The following is a 24,559-nucleotide window of genomic DNA, read 5'->3' as shown; positions in this document are numbered from 1 at the left end:
TTCACCAATTCCAACCAGTTTGTGTCCCTGACATTGCATCAACGTGCTTCTTATGAAAACTGGTGGCAGAGCTCTTTCTCTTCCTCCTCTCCTTCCTTTCCAGCCTCTCACTCTGTAGCCCAGGATAGTCTGGAACTTGCTATATAGCTCAGGCTGGCCCGAAACTCTTGAGTCTGCTGCCTTAGCCTCCCAAGTGTTGGGATTCCAGGCATGAGCATCTGGGACGACGTTCTAGTCTGACATCACTGAGGGTCACTGCTTCATCCTCATTTCACTGGGTCTCCCAGCAGCCTTTGGCTCTTTCTCAACACATACCTCCTTATTAATTCCCAGCTTTCTGGCTGCCAGTCTGCTCTGGGGATCTGTCCTCCTTTGTTTTTCTACATGAGGTCACACTGTTCCTTGGCTTCAAATATCCTTGTGGTGCTAATGATTCTCAAATGTCTCTCTCCATGGATTCTCTTCCTTGAATCCAGAGATTCACGTATCCACTTATCTCCTGGTCTCTCTACTCTGATATGCAATAATACTTCAGGCATATACAATGAAGTGAAGACTTTTTTAACTCAGTAAGGTGTATGGACCAAAACATTGGAGTCATCGTTCCTAAGTCCCTCGTTGATTTACGGACCGCCTCCAAGCCTCTGTGAGTACAATGGGCTCTGCCATTAGCATGTACATTAAACCTGTCTGCTTCTCATTACCTCTCTGCTACAGCTCAAGTCTCAACCACTAGCATCTCTCAGCAGGACAAATGTATTAATCCCGTACACTCTAATACCACACCACAGCTTAAGTGACCTTTCTAAACACATAAATCACATTACATCACCCGATGGGTTCACATTGCTCTTAGGATAGAATCCAAATTCCTTGCCGTGGGCAGTGTGTTCTGCATCCATCCATGACTTCACCTCCCTCTACCCAGCTCCTCATTCCCTACCATGTTGGCATCTGGCCCTGGAACTCTCCCAGGATTTCTCCTCTCTCATGGTCTTTATGTGTATTGTTCTTTCTGCTTGAAATCTTTCCCCCAAAGATTGATGCAACTCTTTCCTTGACATATTACCTGTATCTTTGATAGACTATAAGTTCTTGATGGCAAGGTTTTTGCTTGATTTGTTCATTGCTGTATTTTGTTATTATGCGAAATTGTGTACTATGCATGTGTTGAGTGAATATTTACAGCCTGACATTTTTTCCCTAAAGCCTTCATTGGTACTTTAGGATGGATATTCTACTTTTTCTGGACTATCTACTTAAGCCACTCCAACCTTTTAGCTTTATTTACTCCTAATATTTTAGCCCTCTATCTTCCAGGATGGAAATTCCTTGTCTGCTCAGTTTCTTCCCTTACCCTGTAGTGTCCTGCCATATCAGTCCTCTTGTTTGAGCTACCCACTTCTATCCAGGAGCTGCTGAAGAGGCATCAGGGCTGCACGTGACCACACAGGTCATGGTAACTTCTCTCTGTTCTAAATTCCTATTGCCTTTGCATCTGTTGTGTTCACAGCACGCTATACTATTGGTATCTTTTAAATATTAGTCCTGTCTCCTCAATTAAACTGTGATCCTCTGAAAACCGAGGGTTAGCTATAAAATGTTTTGACTTTCTAGTACCTTTGTGGCTTGACTCTTATCACAGGTCTGTATTCCCATCTATTCATTAAAGATTACATGTTCTAATGAGTCAATCATTATTCCTTTTCCTTCCTTCCTTCCTTCCTTCCTTCCTTCCTTCCTTCCTTCCTTCCTTCCTTCCTCCCTTCCTTCCTTCTTTCCTTCCTCCCGTCTTTCTTTCTCTCTCTCTTTTTTCCTTTGAGACAGGGTTTCTCTGCACAACAGCTCTGGCTGTCCTGGAACTCACTCTGTAGATCAGGCTGGCTTCAAACTCACAGATATCTGCTTGCCTCTGCCTTTCAAGCTCTGTGATTAAAGGTGTGCACCACCACAGCCAGCTTCATTATTTTCCAGTAGCAATGCCAGATAATTTCTATTGCCTTGTGAATATCCTGTATGGTTTAATTTCTCATTCACCTCTATTCAGAGATTTTACTGTTATGATTTCATCATTACCAGTATTTTATCCTTCCTACATTGGCCTTCCATCCACAGTTTTGCATTATAACTATCAAGCTTTCATCTTTAAGTGGAATAAGGCATTAAGAGTAAAAGATAGGTTGGAATGGATACCCTATAAGTTTATTTTTAGACTTCCTGAGGTGCCTGTGGGTTTCCAATTGATTTAAAATTTCAATTATGCCCCATGTTGTAATGTTCAGGATGTGAACTCTTAACAAAGTTAAAACCAGATACAGTAAATGCAAGGATTAAACAAAATGCCGTGAATGCTTCCCTTAGCGTGTGCGTGGCCATGTGCAAGGAAAGCATAGTGAAGGGTGGGACTCCCAGGCTCTTGTCACGTGGAGTCCACCTGGCTAGAAAAGGGATTGTGCGTATTTGGAAAGTGTAATCATTAAGATCTTTATTGATCATACGTACGAGAACTTTCCTCATGCTCAGGCCTGTGGAGGAACACAAGAGAGCACAAGGTCTGCTTGGTCACTCTGTGAGCTGACATCTACTTGGGAGTCAAGACCGTCAGCCATGAAATAGCAATAATAAGGGTTGGTACTTTCGTGAAGTGTTAAATGGAGACATAATAATTGCTAAATTGAGTCATAATTTGTCACCTTCATTATTTTGTGAAACTGATTATAAATATTTACATATATATGAATGTAGTTGTCACACTTATTTTGTGAAGCTGATTATACATGTGTATATATATATATGTAATTATCATACTTAGTTATTCTAATTAGCTGATTACTCTCAATCCTGCAAAATTGTTATTGTCACTTTACAAAATGAAAACAAAGCAAAAAACCCAAAACTAAAATGACTCTCTTTTTGTAAGTGCCAGAGCCTGGGTTCAAGGTGTTTTTTCTGGCTCCAGGGTCAATGCTCTTATCAATACAGTTTTTCTTCACTTATTTATTTATTCAAATGTCTGGCCATACACCCAGGAAACATTTATCTGCTCCCAACTATACACTGTGCACTATGTGAAATGTCTGAGATACAAAGCAACAAGATACCAAGTTTGTCTACTAGAGCCTGGGACATGTGAAAAGAGGCAGAAACAACACAAGTGAAGAAACTCACAAAAGTGGCGCTGGGGAGATGGGAGATGGTTCAGTGGGAAGGGACTTGCATGTAAGCATGAGGACCTGGGTTCAGATTTCAGAACTCAGGTAAAAAGCCAGGCATGATAGTTCATTTTTATAACCACAGTGCTGGGGGCCGGGGGAGGAGAGAACCACAGAGACAGACAGATTCCCTGAGTCACTCACTGGTCAGGCAGCTCAGCCCATCAGTGAACTCCGGGTTCAATGAAAAGACTGTCTCAAAAATAAGGTGGAGGCTGACAGAGGATGGACTTTGGTCCACTCCCTCCACGTGTACACATTTATATCCATGTACGTGCATACATCCATGAACACACACACTGTACACACACGGAGGGAAGGAAAAGGATTCCTAAGGGTTGGTCCAAGAAATGCTGTCAGTGAGTCAATCCTCATTCTGTCATTAATTCTCCTGGTCCTCCTCTCAGTCACCAGCCAGTAACGAGGCAGTGAGCAGTACTCTATGTCCTGAGACTAACACGGTCAAAGGTAGTTTAGAGGTGAAGAGAATGGGAAGCAGGTACTCACAGACAGCTCTGTGGGTTTACAAAACAAAGTTGTGGGCTTTTCCTTAACATTTCTCTTTTGTTCTAAAAGCCTTAGCCCATTTAAAATTCCTAAAATCATCTAGACATTGGAGATTTTCCTATACATACCTAATGTTGCTCATTTATCTGTGGCCAACACTTGGCTGCATCTTCTCACATCTGTGACCTGATGTCTATTACTAGATTTTAAAAATTCTTTTCCATTTCTGGAATGCTTTAGTTCACATTCTAATTATCCTCTGCCTAATTTTCCATGAATGTCCCAAATTTTCTTTTCAGTTCTGGTGTAGACCCATTTGTTTGTGACCCGTTTGTTCATCCAGTTTCACTAGAGTGACCTCCCGAAATCCGATTTTCAACCTGACATCTCTTAGCTCAAATTCCTTCAAAATTCCCTTCCTTGCAGAACAGGCCAATGTCTTCTAAATCACTAGAGGTTTCTGCTTGGGCTCCTGGCCATTTTCCAGCTCACTTCTCACTGTGTCTCCTACCCACCTCTGCTGTGACAATCACAGAAGGGATTCCTGTTGGGGAGCCACAGCCAGCACTCTTTCCAGGACTGAAGGATCAGTTACCTTGTCTTCTTCGGCCACCAGTAAGTTAGCTACTGATGACCAAACATACCGATTCTGAAATCATGCTAGACTCAGGGACAATGACAACATAGAGCTTAAGGACATGGGATTTGGAGATCCCAAGTTTGGTTCAAATCTCAGTCTGCAACCAGTAGACTCATAGAACCATCTACACTCGAATTTCTTCAACTTTATTTTGGGGAAAATAGTTCCTCTTCATGGAGTTGTTGTGATGATTATTGAGAGAGTACATGTTCCAACATAAGCTATTGCTAAGTTGAAGTTATAATTGCTGTTCTTGTGTTAGTGTACACACACAGACATACATATATACACACATACATACATGACTTTGCCCTAGACCTGAAAGAAGTATCTTTCCCATAATCTTATAATTAGAAAGTAGCAAAGAGAATATTAAAATTATTGTCCTGCATCCTGAGTCACTCACTCATTGCTTCTATCTGCACGTGGATGAGGTTCTCGATGTCTTCCTGCAGTGTCTGATGGGGCTTCAGAGGGATGGGCAGGTAGCCATAGTGCTCTTTGTTGCAGAGGTACATCTGGATGCCTGAGGATATGAAAGAGCAGAGTCAACCAATCAAAACCCACACTGTTTACTAGAAGAGGAGACCGGACTGTGGCTGACATTGAGTTCAACACTGAAACTGAGCAAATGGCTTGTTTCGGGGAAACTGACTAGAGAGCTTCACAATATCCTTTTATTAAAAATTGGAAATGCAGAATTGGGGGCTCTTATAATAAACCCTGGACCATCCTTCGGTCCAGAGGAAATTGGTTTTTCTTTCTGAAGGACGAGCACATTTGTGGCCTGAAGTGAATGCTATAAAAGCATGAAGCAATCAGACAAGAAGGAGGAATTCTCATTCCAGAGAGCAGAACAGAACAGCATAATCTGCCTACAGGAAATAATAAGAAGATGAGGAATGAAATCCATATTTGACATGAAAGCACACAGGAAGACCCTGTAAGGCTGACAGATTATTAAAGCTAAATCCAACCGCACAAACACAGTTAAGATACAAAGGAAATTTATAATTCCCCATGATTCTTCTTGGTTTTATTTTTTCCCTTGTGCTGGCATGAATTTGGAGTGACCAATGAACAAAATTCTCAAAAATAAGTCCATAATGGGACAAAAATAACCCTTCCTATCAAATCCTATTAAGAAGCTGCAGTATGGCAGAGCCAGCAATGCCATAGTTTTCTTCCATTCAATTCTAGTATTCATAGCCCCACCAGTGAACTGGGGAAGCTAGAAGGCACCTCGTTCAATCAAGAATGGAGACTCAAGACGGTCTCACAGCTGATTTAGTTACGAGAACAAACCTGCCAAGTTTGGGACCATGTCCCCAAGCCTCTGATGTGTTAATTGCCACAATCATCAGTGCTTTCCTGAGGAAATTATCCACATTGTGGCATTTTCATTTGGGGCAGATGAAATTTCCAGCAGTCAGCTACATCACCCGCCAAGCCAGGTGAGGCTGTCTTATGTGATTAACAGAAAATGACAAGGAGAGAAAAGGGCCTTTGTCCTCCACCTTTCCCGATTCTGGTTGGTCTCACTAGGCCCTGTCTTTCTTCAGTTGAACTCACTAGCTGTGTTAGTTGTTCACATGAATGTCTCTGGAAACTACAAACCAGAATGTGACTTTTTAAAAAGTTGTAATGAACTAAGAAAATAGGGAAAAAAAGATTTAATGTTTAGGTTGCCTCTCTATTTTAGTTAAATAAACCCCATTTTTCCTTTTAATGTCCCAAGGCATCCATACAAACAGGATATGATACCTAGCCAAACTATCCACCAGGCAAGCAGGTACAAGAAAGACATTTTCAGACATGAAATGCAAGGTAAATAAAATATTTACCTCCTTTCAGGTTCCCTATCCTCAGCTGCCCCAGGAACTAACTGGGGACCTCTAGGTCCAAGTCTCTTGCCAACCCTAAGATGGCTCCCTTAATTAAGATATGTGCTTCCCTGCTCCCCTATCCAAACTTCCTTTATCCCAATCATCCCGTTTCCCCAAGTTCCCCCCATCCTCCCCTTCTCACTTTCTCTCCCCATCTCCCCTTACCCTCCTCCCACTCCACCCCCAAGATCCCAATTTTTTGCCCGGCAATCTTGTCTATTTCCCATAACCAGGAGGATAGCTATATGTTTTTCTTTGGGTTCACCTTCTTATTTAGCTTCTTTAGGCTATCTTATAGACTCACTGACCTTTATTTATGGCTAGAACCCAATTATGAGTGAGTACATCCCATGTTCATCTTTTTGGGTCTGGGTTACCTCACTCAGGATAGTGTTTTCTATTTCCATCCATTTGCATGCAAAATTCGAGAAGTCATTGTTTTTTACCACTGAGTAGTACTCTAATGTGTATATATTCCACACTTTCTTCATCCATTCTTCCATTGAAGGACATCTAGGTTGTTTCCAGGTTCTGGCTATTACAAATAATGCTGCTATGAACATAATTGAACAAATGCCCTTGTCATATGATCGGGCATCTCTTGGGTATATTCCCAAGAGTGGTATTGCTGGGTCCAGGGGTAGGTTGATCCCGAATTTCCTGAGAAACCGCCACACTGCTTTCCAAAGTGGTTGCACAAGTTTGCATTCCCACCAGCAATGGATGAGGGTACCCCTTCCTATAACCATACTGATGAATATCTTGCATATCACCATAGAACCTTCATCTGGCGATGGATGGAGATAGAGACAGAGACCCACACTGGAGCACCGGACTAAGCTCCCAATGTCCCAATGAGGAGCAGAAGGAGGGAGAACATGAGCAAAGAAGTCAGGACCACAAGGGGTGCACCCACCCACGGAAACAGTGGGGCTGATCTATTGGGAGCTCACCAAGGCCAGCTGGACTGTGACTGAAAAAGCATGGGATAAAACCGGACTCTCTGAATATGGCGGACAATGAGGGCTGCTGAGAAGCTAAGGACAATGGCACGGGGTCTTGATCCTATTTCATGTTCTGGCTTTGTGGGAGCCTAGCCAGTTTGGATGTTCACCTTCCTAGACCATGATGGAGGGGGGAGGACTTTGGACTTTCCACAGGGCAGGGAACCTTGACTGCTCTTCAGACTGGAGAGGGAGGGGGGAGGAGTGGAGGGAGGGGGAGAGGAGGGGGAGGAGGGGGAGGGAAACGGGAGGCTGGGAGGAGGCAGAAATTTTTTTTCTTCAATAAAAAAAAAATTAAAAAAAAACATTTACCTCCTACCACACTTTTTCAGGAAGTTACTAGATGATGAAGAAAGAGGAAAAAGAGGAGGTGAGTAAGAAGGAGAAGGAGAAAGATCATGCACAAGAACCACTCAAGACACAAGAGAGGTGACGCAGGACAGAAGCAAACTCAGTCCCCGGTTGATGGCTGTGACGGCTCTGAGATTAGAGTGAATCAGAAGATTTCAAGACAGATATCTTGGAATCTTCTAACATGCACAAGGGGACAGCTGATAATTATGAATATTCTAAGAGTTTGAGAAAATGAGTTTTCAGTTGTTTTAGTGATGACTCTCTCTCTCTCTCTCTCTCTCTCTCTCTCTCTCTCTCTCTCTCTCTCTCTTTGTCATATCCCTCCACACAGAGGGGGAGAGAGAGAAAAAGAGAATTACTAAGTTTGACAAATGAAAACTTTGTAGGGATCTTGGTATTTTAGGATCATGTGATTATAATAAAAACCTGCAGCATCTTTTGAGAAGATTTATTCATTTTTACTTATGCGTACTTGTGAGTGCCTGTATGTATGTTTATGTGCCCCATGTGTGTGTGTGGTACCCAAAGAGGCCAGAGGATGGCATTGATGCCCTGGAACTGGAGGTACGTGCAGTTGTGAATCATCATGTGGGTGCTGGGACCTGAACCCAGGTCCTCTGCAGAGCATCACATGTTCCGAACTACTAAGTCATTTACCCAACACAACACTCAGCATATTAAATTACATGGAGAGGACAGTGTATAAGGAAGAATGTGTTTCCACATGGAAGGCCAAAGGGAAGTGAGCTAATTTATCATCTTTTATAATGGAGAGTTGATTTGGGGGAAAGGGGGCTAAAAGAAATAGAGAAAATAAGAAGAAAACGGGTGTAGACTACTTAGAAACAAAGCATGCTGGGCTTCTGAGCCCATCTTCAGGAGTGGCACACTGGGAGTACTTATCTTAATAAACCATAGGCCACTGAACTCTCTCAACTCATGGATAATATGATAAAAAAAGGAGATATGCTGATAATTAGAGAAAGCTTCTGAGAGTATATTGTAGTAAAGTATCTGGTGAACCTGTGGGAAGGAGAGGAGAGCATTCTGAGGAAAGTGCTTTGTTTTGCTTATGAAGACATGGAATGCTTTCCTGAGCTCACATATACAGAATAGTGAAGACTGATAAATAATCTCTTTCCCTGTGACGAAATATTATACTCGGGCTGTGATTGGTCCAGGGCCACCCAGTAAGTCATTAGTACCAAATCTTTGCTCCCAAGAGCCAGTTCCTACTCTTTTCTCCCTACTGGAGCTTACAGTTTAGTCTAAAGGGCATTAACCTTTGGGACCACCGTCCCTACACCAGAATGCACTTCTGACTGCCACTGATGTCCCAGAGGGAGATGGGCCTGCCCTCTGCCCACATTACTTATTTGGCTCACAGTGGGATATTTGGAAGCTGCCTGCACAGGACTCCTGTGTCCACCATACACAAGTCTGATACCTAGCTACGTGGGAGCTCAATTCTTGCCCCTGGCCTCATCATTGCCACAGAGACTTGTCTATAACCCTCATGGTCCTGCCTGGTTCAGAGAGACAATTTGCTTCTTCTGGTACATTTTTAAAATTATGTTTTAATGGATAACACACATCCAGAGAATTTCGGAACAGTGGAAACAAAATAATACCAGCTATTTTTCACCACGACTCTGTCGAGAGAGAGAGAATGTTTTTTCTTTGGACCCAAATGAAGAAACGAAGAACCTTGAGATGTGACATAGGTTACAGTTTCTGTCATACTTCTGAAAACATCAGTGAAACATGACCTTAGATTGCACAGCTGCTAAGCAGTAGCCTTCAGTAATTCTCTCTTGCCCTGTTTGCATCAGTACCACCAATCTGGCCCTCAGCGCTTATAGGTGTCAAAAACTTAGTTATGTTTCCACAGCTAAGGATCTGAACTCCCTAACAATTACAGACACAGTGCTGGACATAACTGTAGGACTTCTCTCCTTTCCCACCTCTTGTTTTCCTTAGTTAATCTGCCAACTGTTTTGGGCATCCATATCTGCTTGTAATATTCCACGAAGATCTCTGGGAAGCCTGACAAAGAATGCATAAAGTTCTGGCAATTAGGCCATACAAACAGCAAACATGAAAAGTTCCAGTATCGTCTGCATCAAGGCCTAACACCTGGGTGTGAGTTTAAAATGGATATACAATCATTTAATCCCCGGGTTGCAACAATGATCTGTTAGGCACCAACCATTACCATAATCACAACAGCTCATTTTTTGGAACATCTTTGCTTCATATTCTGAAGCAAAGGCTTGGCAGAACTTGCTGGAACAGTAAAAGCTCTGCCTCTGTTTCTGGCCCTGGAGAAGTTGGAGTAAATCATTCATCAAGAAGCAGCTCCTGCTAACATGGACACAAGAACATTCGTACAAACTTCCAGACAGATGAGTGCCCTTTCCTTCACATAAGGCTCCCTGAATGACTACGTCTGACCAAGCAGTCTAAATTCTTCTACCAAACAGGAAAACCAGCCTTATAATTTCTACAAAATATTCTCCTGCTTTTCAGATACCCCAGCGAGTGGGGCATCCATGGCGTGTGTGCACTGCAGCTTGGTTGGGTTTGTGTTAGCAACCTCATCTTCCAGCAATCTCCTCAGCTGCCGAGGGGCTTAGCAAAATCTTTTCACGGTAACTTATGTCGCCACCATGAGTTTATTCACCTTCTCCTTGGTTTCTAAACTTGTTTTGTTAGAGGCTAAATGACACATTCTAACAGGCCCTGGCTGCTGTCAGGAAGGCCTGAGGGACTTAGGAGAGCTATGCCTTGGCAAAGTGGCGAACCTTCCTGAACTCTTATTGTGACTCAGTCTTCCCCAAGGGAATGGGAGGAAGGAAAAAAAGGGGAGGAAAGAGAAATAAAAAACAAAACACCTTTCCATCGTATTGACTTGGCTTTTTCAAGAAGCTAACAACCCAGTGGCCATGGTAACTCAGCAGGTACTTAAGTGTGGCTTTGCATCGCCTTCCACAGAGATGGAGGCTGGGACTGCTGGCTACTTCCACTATCTGTTCCCAAGAGTGAGAGAGCTGGGGTTTATGACCACACAGAATAAGGATGACATTCTGAGCCCCCCTCCCAGTTAGGAAGTGACCTCTTGCTTAGTTCTGGCAAAGGGGACATGCATGAAAGAGCTGCGTTCAGCTTCTGGACTGCACTCTGAGAGGGCAGAGGCCCATAGTCTAGTTCCTGCCTCAATGTATGGAGCATCCCTGGTGCTGAGGTGGATCCTACAGTTGAGGGCACTGCTTCCTGAATTATGAAAGGATGGTGAGGAGGAGTCTGGGCTGCTAAGAGCTGAGCGACGGAGCCACTACAGCACGCAGATTATTTCTGAGAAGAAATAGTTCCATTTGTGAAGCTTGGAGACTTTTTCTAGGTTCCAGTTTAGTAATAGGATTCTTGTAATTAGCCATAGCAATCCCATCAGCTCTAGCGAGCCAGTGAGGTTTTTCAAAACTCTCATTATCACCATTTCCCCATCAACTCAGATCCTTCCCAAAAGGGCGAGTCTTTTTTTTTCTTTTTCTCTTTTTCTTCTTCTTCTTTTTTTTTTTTCTGAGACAGGGTTTCACTATAGATTTTGGAGCCTGTTCTGGAACTAGCTCTTGTAGACCAGGCTGGCCTTGAACTCACAGAGATCTGCCTACCTCTGCCTCCCCAGTGCTGGGATTAGAGGCATGCACCACCTGTGCAGAACCAGCCCTGGCTCTTGATCTTTGGTGTTTAAGGACTCTGGCTTGGTTACTACAAACAGTTCATTGCTTCTCACAGACTTGAGATTGGGAAAGAGGCATTTTTCAATATGCACAGGACACAAAACAGAAGCATGTCTTTTGTAGTGTTTCTAAGGTAGCCTACAGCCATGTACAAACAGTACCTGCTTGCCTGCTGGAGAAGGCGAAAACGATGATGTCGTCAAAGGTCCAGGTGTAGTCCTGATGTGGGGGGTAGAAAGCCAGCTTGGTGGAGGCCTCTTTCCTGAGGTCAATCAGGAAGGTGGAGTGGACCATGGGGACGGGGAAGCAGCCCATCCTCTTCCACTCTCTAATCTGAAGGTAGTCTGGTGTCCGCTTATAGAAGCCCTGGAAGAGAGTAAATGGACGGACTAGGTCCTCTCTTCTGAAAGCATCGTCACCCAGACACCACAGCTCAATAGAAATCTCCAGAGCATCTCCAGTCTCCTTATCATGAACTAAGAATTTCTAAATGAGCCCCAGAAATGGATCGGCATTTAAAACACAGAGGGGTTTTGATATGGGTTTTGATATCAGGAACCATTTCGATCCCATTTCTGGTGATTTGATATTTTCACCAAGTGTAGTACATCTAGGCTTATGGTTAAATATGAAGGATTAATATTAATATTAATATAAAAGGGGGTACAGCACACAAGTATGAACACATCCTGGTCCTTGAACTCGGGCCCTCTGAGTTCAAGCCTTACCTTAGACCCTTATTGCTCATAGGTGCCTTAACTCTGCTATGCCTTTTCCCTCGGCTCTGAAACAGAGACAGTCAATACTATCTACCCTGGAGGTTCCTCCCCCCACACAATTTAGTGAGATTAAGCTATGAAGGACCTAGAATAATGTCTAACATCAAGAAAGTATCAACTGTTATTGGCTAGCATTGAAATGACTATGTTATACTTGGCTGATGTTTTTGAAACATATTATTTTCACATATGTCCTGGACTTTTTTTTAGCACAATTGATGGCTTGATATTTCAGTGAAATTTCAACTGCTTCACACTCGGGGGGGCAAATTCCCCCACCCATGTTTTAACACTTCCTCCTGTATGAAAGCATGGGACAACCCAGCCTCTCACTTCGTGGTTTTCAATGACTCAGTTTGTTTTCCATCCAAATTTAATTTCATCCAACAAATACCAATGGAGTGCCTGCTGTAATCCAGGCTGAGATAATGATGAAGAATTAACGAATGAGATGGTATAGGATTATCCCATGTGGGGTGTAGAATCTTGTAAAGTATATCCACTCCGGTGGTACTAGTCGTAAAGACCATGAAGACATTCCAGGAAGGAGGACAATCTATCTCACCAAAATACACTTTAAAGTGTGTAGGAGCTTTGAAAGGCCTTTACAGAACATGTGGTCGGAGGTGGAGGCTCAGTGGGTCGACTGGAAAGTTTCACAAGACTACCATTGTGAGGTACACAATGTGCAATGGATATACACGTTTCTAAGTATATGGTGCATCTCTAGTTGTGATGTGAGCACCAGGCACTGCGTCTTCTATTTCTACATATGCCTTTCACTGTGTAGAAGTTAGCTGAGCTACTTACCCCACCATCCCGTATGATAAGGTCAAATGACCATCAACTGAGACACAGAAGATATGAGTCTTTTAGTCATCCTAACCACTTGCTAGCTTTTTGATCTTTTTTTAAGCACCGGTTTTCCCTAATGCTTCAGCCTATGGGAGTTTTAAAAGGGATAATGGGGACATTGATTTTTCAAAGAGCTCCCTACAGACTCAAATTAATACCGTCAGGAGTAATATTCTTAGGATGAGAAACTTGGAAAATTTAGGAGGACAATGATTCATTCAGTATCCCGAGAGAGAGGATGGTAAGAAAGGAGAGAAAGGATGTAGTAGAGTAAAAAGAATTAACACCTTCTCAAAGACAGGTGGACACAATAGTTGTATCATTGTTTCAAAAGAACTGAGGTTTATTGATAATAGGTCTTTTTCATTAGCCAGGCAACGCCAAGATGGTTTTGTTTTGGATATGTGTAAGGCCTTTGGAAAGCAGGGCCGCCTTGATCTTATGATGTCATTGGTCATTTCCATTTCCATCCAAGTTGAAAATGGACCAGGGTGGAAGAAGGCCAAGAACAGATGAGGATGATTATAATTGGCCCAGTTTGTACAGAACTGAGTTTTGCTCTTCAAAATAAATGAGCACATTCCTCCTATTCCCTTTTAATAAGGAACGAACAGACACTTGAAAGCTGCGGGCACTGGGATCACCTCCTCCCACTGCTGCCGCCGGTGGCGAAGCAGAACTCACTAAAAATAAGCCTCAAATGGCCCGGCCACGTGGAGCACTGCAGACTGTGAATGTGAGTTTATGCTAACTTCATGTTTTCTCCAAAGAAACTGAATGAGCTTTCTGCACATCAACTCATTGTCTCCTCCAAAGACAAGTGGATGGTAAGAATCACTGAAAAATCTCTTAGAAACAAGGAATATAATGGCAATGAAACAGGAATTCCTGGTCTGGTGCTATGGTGGCGTCACTGGTTATTAATACTTTCAGCAATGTTGCAAGCCATTTGAGATGTTGGTAGATTAAAATATGTAGTAGCAAAAGTCATGTCAACCCTTACAGATCTGGTGAAGACCTCTTGTTTTTTGAGACAAGCTCTTATAATGTAGCTTAAATTAGCCTTGAATTCTTGTTTTCTGTTTCTATTCTGATTGAGACAAAATTTCATGTAGCCTATGCTCTGACTTCCTTATGTAGTTGAGGATGGTTATGAATTACTGACCTTCCCCTACTTCCCAAATTCCATCCACCATTCCCCCCTCCCCCTGTTTTGTTGTGTATCAGTGTGTATCAGTTTCCCCTAAGACTGAAACATTCTATCCTGCAGGGAATCTTCTTAAACAACTCAAAATAGCTTCAGGAAACCCCAGAAACTGACCAGATTCACTCAGCCCCTCCCTGCAGGAGTAAGCAATAAAGCAGCTGGGAGCTATTCTCAGACTAGCCAAGCAGCGAAAAAACCTGAGATCAAACTTCCAGTTGCACTAGGATGGGACTCTCCAATGTTGAGCTGCCCACATACAGGCTGTGGAGTGTTCTCCCGGTTCCCAACTTTTGTGCGCTCTCATCTGTGCTGGAATACACGTTGGTGATGCACCATTTCTGAGTCATTTCTAAAACTTAGAACATGCTACCAATTAGGGTCCCTCTGCAAAAGCCAATTATCAAGTATGCATCATACTGGTGGCCTCATTCCTTATCTGAAGCCAAACCAAACATAAAAAGAGAGACAAAATTCAGCTTTCTGGCCATGAGAACACATTTCCCCCTTCATCATGTTGTTGTCTTATATGGATACATTATATTGGTGAGTTTAATTTTTCTGTCTAATTCACTAAGAATTAAAATAAAACACTTGGTGGCATTTACTGTAACAGATATCTAAAAATTGAGATTTTACTATAAAAAAGTATTAGAAATTCACACTTTTAGCTTCAATTTTTGAAAAGCAATCTTCTACGTCAGTTTCAATCATCAGAACTCTATGGAAATAAATATTTATCAATGTATATCAAAGATCACCAGAAGCCGGGCAGTGGTGGTGCATGCCTTTAATCCCAGCACTCGAGAGGCAGAGGCAGGCGGATCTCTGTGAGTTCGAGGCCAGCCTGGTCTACAAGAGCTAGTTCCAGGATAGGAACCAAAAGCTATGGAGAAACCCTGTCTCGAAAAATCAAAAAAAAAAAAAAAAAAAAAAAAAGATCACCAGAATCCACTTGGACTCGGTGATTTCATTTTTGTGGTGGTTTGAATGAGAATGTCCTGTATAAGGTCATGTTTGAATGCTTGGTGGCCAGTTAGTGGAACTATCTGGGAAGGATTAGGAAGTATGGTCTTGTTGGAGAAGATTTCGAAGTTTTAAAAGTCCCTGCCATCCCAGTCTCTATCCCTCTTCACTCTCCCCTCCCTTCTTCCCTCCCTCCTTTTTTCCCTATCTCTTTGTCTCTCCCCTGCCTCCAGATCATGTGAGCTCTCAGCTGCTGCTCCAGCACCGTGCCTGCCTGCTGCCATGCTCCCTGCCTTGATGATCATGAACTAACCCTTTAAACCATAAACAAGTCCCAAATCAAATGCTCTTTTTTTGGCAGGGGGGAGGTTCAAGACAGGGTTTCTCTGTAGCTTTGGAATCTGTCTTGGAACTAGATCTTGTAGACCAGGTTGGCCTCGAACTCACAGAGATCCTCCTGCCTCTGCTTCCCGAGTGCTGGGATTAAAGGCGTGCGCCACCACCACCTGGCTTTCAAATGCTTTCTTTTAAGTTGCCCTTGGTCAACTTTTAGCAATGTTTGTGTCTCCTCATAGCAATAGAAGAGTAGCTAAAACAAGTTCCAAGAAATTATCTTAAGGAAATCATATATAGATGTAAAAAATTTGCATCAATGATGGTAGTAATTCTAATTGTTAAAATGCTTGAAAACAATGTGAATGTTCAAATAAGAAGAATTTTAAGTAAATTATAGATACCATTTGGTCATGATACAGTCATTAAAGAAATACAAGTGTCTTTCTATGGTGTTGGTACATTAAAGAAACACAAGTGTTGATCTATGGTGTTGGTACAGCCGTGGAATGAATATTTTTGGCTGTTATACTTTTTAAAATTTTTTTTTGTACTTCTAAGTTTTCTTGTATTGACATTTTAACTGCAAAAAACAAATTAACTAATCCCTGGACTGGATAAAGGGGAAAACAAAATCTGTTATACTTTTTGTTAATTGAAGCTTCTAGCACTAAGCTCTTTGGAATATTCTGCTGATAACAATGCCCCCTGTGGTGCGGCATTTGATGTAGGTTTGCCTCCTTTCTTGAAAGTTGCTTCAGTGACACTGTGACACGGTCTCTAGAGAGGAGGTGAGAAGTGGGGCGGTACTGCTGACAGGGTCCTGCCTTCAACACTCACCTCCTCAACTAGTTACCCAAAAGACTTGCCTGAGGTGTGATCCCACACCAGAAGTTAGAGTACAGGCCTCGGGACTCCAGCATAGGGGCCACAATGGTTTTGTTCTCTGCAATCATCAGGGTCAGGGTCTGCGGATTCGTCAGGAAATTGTCCACATCTATGAACTAGGAGAAGAGAAAGACAATGTCAATACCTAACTCAGCACATGAGATCTGGGGTCAGTCCTTATCTCTACCCTCCTTACTGAGAACCATTGCAGCTTGGCAGCTTTCATTCAGTCAAAGGAATATTAGTATTTAGTCTAACTTCCCATGTTCAGCTCTAAGCTGGTATTGCCACGGTGGGTACATATACAATCAATAGGACATGATTTACACATTGGTAAGTGATTTAAATTTAAGATGTTAATGGTTCCTACAGATTCATATAAATATATTCCTGTTGCCCACGCTCAGTACCCTGGGATGGACCTATTTAGGTTTTCAACAGTAATGTCAAAATGGCCCATACAGGTCCTCAGTGCTGCTACAAAGTCACAAACAGAAATTTTGTTTAAATTACATTTTATCAACCCATGAAACCAAGTATCATATTTCTCAACAGAAAATTCATGTTAGTACTGATTCATTTATAGAGACAGAATCAGATTCTATCAAAGAGAAATGTTTGCTTTAACAAAGCCAAAAAAATAACTTTATAGTTTATGTAACTACAATTTACAAATAATGAGAAACACTTATGGCAATCAATTTACTTATGAAAAATTTTATAGTTTAGCATTTGTAGATTTTATTAACATTTTAGTGGTTGCATATAATATTAAATATTATGGTACAATTTAAAATTTCCTATGAAGTCACATGTGCTGACAATGTTTCTAAAACATTATCAAGCCGATTTTTAAGTGGACAAGGGACCAGGGACAAGGGAGTAGCATAGATTAGAAACACTCATTTCCTGTGAGAATTGGAGTCTAGTGAAAGCGGATACCAGTCAGTGTACTAATGATAACACTGGTATCATTTCTAGTCCTGCCATGGAAAATATGTGCTCAACAAACTCATGGAGAAAAGCCTCTGTCTGGGACAGGGATGATGGCTCCAGTTTCCCATGGCAACAGACATCCTTTCCAGCTGAGAGGGTTCATCAAGGATGAGGGTGCATGGACTCCTCATCACCAAGCCCTGCATTTGTTAGAATTACTCACTCTCTCAGGACTGTGATGGAAGCCTCTCAAGGACAGAAATTCTATGTGAGAGCCAAGTGGTATCCAGGAAGATGAAGAGGAGATTCCGTTTACCAAATCAGCCCATGGATAAAGGAGGCAGAGTTCCAGATGTGTTCATTTCAATCTCATTGTATCTATTCGTTTGCTTATGTCTTTAAAACTCTTACAAAAGCCATTAAGACATTTGATCTTGCTTCACCTACTAAAATGATTCAGGATCTCTTATGCCTGTGATATGAAAGCCTTGCCATCCACACAACTCACTGAGAAAGCACCACAGAGAGGATCCAAGGTGAAGCGCAGGTATTGCAATACTTAATAGCCAAAAATTTCCCTGAACTTTTCACGGGGAAGGTGATGCCTAAGCAAAAGAGTGTTTTGACTGTGCCCTGAGTATCCCTTCTTGGTTATGGATACATTTTTGGAGAACAGTTGTCAAGGAATCAAGCATCCGTTTTTACCAGGATGTAGTCTGACCATTTTTCCCTCGCAGTTCGAAGGGCTGCTTGTCGCAGTTTCATGACATGGGCAAACCGGGAACTTGGCCAGTGCTTTGGTCCGATTTCATCAGGGTAAGACCTAAAAGAAGAACATACAGTCATTGAGTGCCTGGATGGGTGTAGCCCGGCCCTCAGTGCTTGTAGGCACCGACTCTTTCCTCCATCACTCTAGGAAGCAGGAACAAGAAACTAGTATTATCATCATTTCTGTATCATAGATAAGCAAGCAGGAACAGTGAGAAACTAAGCAATTGAGTCTTTATATAAAAGACATCTCTTCCTTCTTTGAGACGAAGTCTCACTATTGCTGAGGCTGATCTTGAATTTCTACATTTAAGTATCCTCCTGCCTCAGCCTTTCAATTATAAAGCACATAACTGCTGCTGCGCCTGGCTCTTCTTCAGTGGGATTGAAGCCTTATGTAGTAATCTTGCTATTTTCTCCATTTCAAAGATGAGGATACCGATGTAGAGAGGCTAATGTTACAGTAAGTGGTACCACCTGAATTCATATCCAGGCAGTTACTACCAAAGCTTATATTCTTAGATACTTAATATATTTTATCAAATAAATGTGAAAATACAGGGTAAAGGTATGAATTTCTTAAAAACAACAAAGGTTTAGATTACTTATTGAAATCTCAGTAAATGGTTCAATGAAGTTTTATTGATCTGTCTTATGTGAGGTGAGGTGATGGAGCAGGCAAGTAACATTCTTCGGATTTCTGTTGGCATTCATAAGAAAGCTCTTAAAATGGCCACAAAGGCAAAGACTCAGCAAATGCTCTAGATCCTTCTGAAAGCTCTCAGAGGAGATGGATATGGATGTTGTCACTGCAGCTGGCCAGCTCTTCACGTTCTTGGAGGTGTGTGGGCAACGTGTTTGCCTTAAGGAATGAAAAGTCACAAGCACTGAGACTGTCGCTATGCAAACAATGTTCTGCAATTAATAAACTACATACAACACAGGGATTATCTGGGATGTCTTCCTCAGTTACTTTTCCAATGGAAATCAGTGGAATTCCTGCTTTTCTGAATAGATTGCCAAAAATAATGCCTTATGACTTATTTTTTCACACTGACCTTGGCATGTCCTCTATGAAGTAAAAATCTGGCTACAAAGAATTTGGCATCTGGGAAGCCAAGTAGAAACATAAAGTCTACCTGTGTAATTTTTTAAAGTTGGGCTAAATTCCATCAGAAGAAACACCAGAGGGATGTTTAAAAATGTTTATAGTGTTCAAACTTAATTGATAAATATGCTTAAAATATAAACCATAGATGGGGATTTTAGGTATTGTGTATACACATATATTATTCACTGTGTGTTTGCATATGAATATAATCGAGTCTATAAGAATACATTTGTTCTGCAGTGACATTTGTTATTATTACTCTACACATTGCTTTCAATAAATGACTTTTCCTATGCAGAAACCCAGACTACTGATTCATTCAACTTCCATAAATCCTAAAGTTGGCCTTGGGAACATTTACAATTTTATGTTTTAAATTTATTTTATTCACTCATTTGTTCATCCAGCAAGTTTTGATTTGGTGCCTGCTGAAAACACAGCATCGAGGGAAAATATAAAGTGTTGGATATTGTAACCTCTGCCAAAAGCTCACAGTTCATGTCAAAAGCTTGAATAAATTGTAGTTAACTAAGGTTAGTTCAATGTATTCTGTCAAAAAGATATCATAAAAAATAATGGGGACTGGAGAGATGGATCAGCAGTTAAGAGTACTGGCTGCTTTTCTAGAGGTCCTGAGTTCAATTCCCAGCAACCACATCATGTCTCACAACCATCTTTAGTGGGCTCTGATGCCCTCTTCTGGCACATACAAATAAAGCACTCATATACATAAGATAAATAAATCTTTAAAAAAAAAAGAAAGAAAATAAGCAATCTAAAAGTAAGATCTTTACATTTGAAAAACCTCTCTGCTTTCTCTAGTATCTGTGATTTTGGATCAGAACTGGTTACAAAGAAAGATAAACACTTCCAGGACCTGCCTCGGTAGGAGTTGGCAGCTGGAAATAAACTTGACATTCTGGGTAAAGCATATTTTCTTTGCAGAAGAACAGGAAATATGGGAATCTTGGATGTGTTTGAACTTTGTTCTGTGTGTATTTGAGTCTTTGCAATAAAGACATGAAGTTATTTTATTTGTTCCTTATGAAGATTTCCGTGGCAGTACAACTGTGCTAGCTGATCCTGATGCCCAGTTTCACTGGGCAGGGAGACAACAAGGGCATTAGTGACGTACACTCGGAGCTGTGTCTGCATGTCCAGTTCCAGAGGTGACTGGCTTGTGAACCAGCTGACGGGGAAGACCCATCCTGAATGCGGCAGCACTGCTGGAGATGAGAGGCCCATGCGGAACAAAGGTAGAAAAGGAGGAAGCCAGAATGTGCGCGGAGGCTCTGTGTCCCTGAGTGGAGGCTCTGTGTCCCCAGCAAGCGCTGTACTCCTAGCGCCATGGAGTTCATTCAACCTTTGACCCCTTCAACATCTCAACGGAGTTGAAAACAATAACTCTCCAGCTGGTCCCAGCCCTTCAGCTGGGGCTGTGACTTCATTTTTCTTGTCCTAAATGTTCCAACCTCATGGATTGAGAAGCGCCTGGTTTCTCTGGCTGTCGGGCATGCAGACAGACAAACATTGTTGGATTATGTAGTCTCCAGCCTGTAAACCAGTCTAAAAAGTCACCACACCCATAATATCCTCTGTGTATACCATGCCATTTTCCCACTAGTGTTCTTTCGCAAGAGAATAAAGAATAACATAAATATGTGGGATGATTTCTAGACAAAATGACTAAGACATTGCTATGCTAAGTCTGAAATAGCTCATATGTTCATCGTGAGTGCATTGGCTAAATAATCACGATATATATGACAGATACCACACAATCCAAAGGGAGTCAGAGCCTCGAAGATTGCTGGGCCATAGTCTCCAAGACAGAACTTTACAAAGTAAGGTACCTATAGAAGACATACAAGCTTTCACCATGATTTCTTAAAAATAGGACTGTTCACACTAGAAAAGCAATACATAAAACAATGTTTAAGATATATCCCATCATCATAATTTATAAGCTGTTGAAAACCTTGGCTGGCAGCCCAGGAGTAAGGAGGGAGAGCGGGTGGAGAAGACCCTGTTAACAGAGGAAAAGGCCGAGTTGGCAACTCAGATGCAGAAAGGGCGGCAAGGGAAGTCGGCATGCACCTCCAGATCGGAGGCACAGGCGGCGGGAAAGCCAGGGCCAGGGGAAGATGAGTTTCACACTGCTACTCACCCCGGTGCATCCATCGGCCTCCACTCCACGTAGTGATACTGCCTCTGTACGTTCCGCAGCCACTCCCTGAGTATCTCCGTCGTGTTATCCACATTGTGATCGGTGGCTGCCCTGCAGGACAAAAAGCAAAATATGATTCAGTCACATTATTTAAAAAGAAAATAAGAAGGAAGAAACATCCTGGAGACCCCAGATTAACTGAAGGAGAATGAGTTCTGGGAGGTGGCGTAGGGAGAGCTATGGATAAAGTAAGCCTCATGGACCACACTAGAAGGACATCTGAAGTGAGAGGCGATGCTTCTAGTCATCTTTATGTTGTTAGGACACAAAGCAGGGATCGGCCAACCATTGAATACACACATGGTTCTATCAATAAACACAAGAAATGCTAAACCAGAGAAAGGGTAAAAACGGATTAACCCAGAAAGTAAGTTTGCTATTTAGGAAACTCTACTCCCTAACGTTACTAAGACTGGCCTTTGTTTAAGCAAAAGTTGACTTTTATTTTCATTTCAAATCAAGATTCAAATCACAACAAAATCTTTAGTCAAGACTGCTTTTGTCATTTGTATGAAGGGAAAATCACACACAGTATTTCCTAATGTAAAACTCAAAATCTAAGGTAGCTTTACCTATTTGGGGCTAACTTTCCCATCACAAAGTAGAGTATCTGCAAATTCTTCAAATAATATATCCAGACGTATTTCTGTTCAATCTAGAAAGTTGAATATATATACTTAAAGAGGGGCTTACAGGGCCCAGAAACGTGGCTCAGCTATTAACAGCACTTGCTACACACTGATGAGGACTAGTCATCCATGCAACAAGTCAAGCATCCCACAAGAACCTGTAACTCTGGCTCCAAAGGATCTGATATCTTCTTCCACTCTCTCTGTGAGCACATGAGCATATACACATGTGTTCATACACTCAGACAGACAGACAGACAGACACATACAAATGAATCCTTTTTTGAAAGACAGCTTAAGTGGCTTCTAAAACCAAAACTATTTTTAAGTTGTATTACAAAATAAAACCCAGTTCCATGCTATAGATGAGATTTGCAGCTTATTTGCACAAATTCAGCTTTAAATAGAAAGTAAAGAAGGAAAGAAAGAAGGAATTGGGAGAGAGAGGGAAGGGTGGAAGACTGGAAAGAGAGATGCTGAGAAAGAGCCATGGGCAGATAGACACATCTGAAGTCCTTAAAAGGCAGCAAAGGCCTAGAACTTTAGGTTCTAGGTAGTTCAGCAGCTCCTCCAAGGAGGGAGAGACACTAAGACTTCAGCAGCTGGCCCCTGGGAGTGCAGCCTTGATAGGAGCAGGGGAGAGTGCTTCTGCCTTATATGGCAATGGGTTTTTGCTAAGCTTGCACGCTAATGGATTTCTTGTTATTTTCACTAGGGATTTTATTCCAAACATAATAGAAAAAAATAAGAAAATCTTTAAGACACAGAATGTTCAGGAATGTACAAGACAAAACATAGTCAATAGAGAGGGAATACATTTCTGTAAAATATGAAATAATTAAAAGCCGTGTGACTTTAAGTCATAGGTGTGGAAAAATGGAAGATGAAGGCATGCAACCAATATTTGAAAAAAATCTATTTTTTTAAAATAAATATTTGAAAAACAATTTAAAACTAACTTTATTGATTTATTTTATACAAGGCAAGTGGAATGCTGCTTCAGTATTAACAAGATTTTCCAGAAGTTTCTCATAGTTTTATAATGAGAGAAAAGAAATTTCAAAAATTTTACTCTTTGTGAAAACAATGAACTACCTTGGTACAGAAATTCTGTTAAGTCTATGACGTCTAGCCATGTTTCTCAATGTAAGTTTAAGAATATTCTCTGAGTTCTTTCTTGACAAACTCCAATTGCTGAAATAGAATACTGTTACAGTTCCAGGGTATATCTCCAATTCTAATTAACTTAAGAGATCACAAAGGCACGTGAATATAATTCAAGGACAGAGGTACTAAGGAAACAACACATCGATAAAAACCAAATCATTTTGGAAAAGGCGAGATTATGGAGTTAAACAAAAGTTTAACTAAAGCTATTTATTAAAAGTTTAATTAATGCTACCACCAAAATAAGTCACACAGATCTATGTTATAAAGCTAATTGACTTCCTAGTTCTAACTGTGTCATGGAATTTGTGTTCGAGGTGAATAAATGCATAAAAACATATTCGATAGCAAAGGTATAAAAGCCAGTGCGACTCCACCACTTCAGAATGGGTGTTCTAACTGATTAAAAGTTCACTGACGTGCACGGATTTTGGGTGTGAAGTTTTCTATTTGCAAGTTGTTTTTTTTTTAAATAATAAAGTTCATAAAAATAGATGATTGAATTAAAAGCTGTCTTGGTAAACATCATACAAAAGCTAAGAGCATCAGTGGCCAGCTGTAGGGTGCTTTCAGATGCCTTCTTGCAAGTAATTAGAAGTAGCTCCTTTCTCTGTGAGGCCTAGAAGGGATGGCCGTCCACACACCCCTGGGCTTTGTGCCACCTGGAGTGGAAGAGTTGCCCAGTGAGTGGAGGAGAGGGTATCCAGGAACACTCAGGGCAAAGACAGGGTTGTAGGAGAAAACAAACAACCGAGGAGGTAGGACATGGTTCCAGAGGAGGTATGGAAGTGTTTGTGTTTGTACACAGCTACCGCCAGACCCACTGTGACGGGGCCACAGGCTGCCACTGCCCTGGCTAACAGGTAGCCAGCCACAAAGAGTGCTAGAACATGAAGCCACTGTCTTGTGAAATGAAACGTGTGCAGAGTCATTCCTGGACCAGAGATATGTACAGCACACCACCCTTCACTTACAGACTGTAAGTAGAATAAATCAAAACAAACCCCTCTGCCACAAGATTAGCCAAAAGTTGCTAGAATTCTGTTATTTTTAATTTTTAAAGTATTGTGGAATAATTTACTCATTTTTCTCTTGTGTTGTTGTTTCTTTGTCTCGCAGGACTTAACATTCTCTTTGTCTTCCTTGCATATGGGAGCTTTTCTTAGTCTCTTTGTTAAAAATTGGTATTAAAGAAAATAAATCTTCCTGGTCTATAGATGAAACAATCCCCAAAGCTGCCTAAATACTCACTGCTGCTCTGAGAAAAATACGTGTGTGGACTCTGCAGAGATACCCATGTGCAATTAAAGACAGGAGTGCAGAGTGAAGGCATCCTCCTAAGAAAATGGTTCA

At 41.6% G+C, this 24,559-nt stretch overlaps 1 protein-coding gene across 2 annotated transcripts in view; it reads right to left on the bottom strand.

Moving 5' to 3' along the window:
- Positions 1–24,559, bottom strand: part of Colgalt2 (collagen beta(1-O)galactosyltransferase 2) — a 99,127-nt gene that overhangs the window by 16,715 nt on the left and 57,853 nt on the right. For both annotated transcript variants that reach the window (XM_075988228.1, XM_075988227.1), the window contains exons 2-6: positions 21,351–21,461; positions 18,010–18,127; positions 16,350–16,484; positions 11,505–11,709; positions 4,766–4,885 (exon numbers count right to left, since the gene is read on the bottom strand). In XM_075988228.1, the coding sequence (XP_075844343.1) occupies positions 4,766–4,885; positions 11,505–11,709; positions 16,350–16,484; positions 18,010–18,127; positions 21,351–21,461 (689 nt within the window). The remainder of the gene's footprint in view (positions 1–4,765; positions 4,886–11,504; positions 11,710–16,349; positions 16,485–18,009; positions 18,128–21,350; positions 21,462–24,559) is intronic.

This window comes from Microtus pennsylvanicus, chromosome 10 (assembly GCF_037038515.1).
Source record: "Microtus pennsylvanicus isolate mMicPen1 chromosome 10, mMicPen1.hap1, whole genome shotgun sequence".
NCBI lineage: Eukaryota > Metazoa > Chordata > Mammalia > Rodentia > Cricetidae > Microtus > Microtus pennsylvanicus.
The sequence above is the reverse complement of the archived record's forward strand: the minus strand, read 5'-3'. Positions and strand labels throughout refer to the sequence as shown.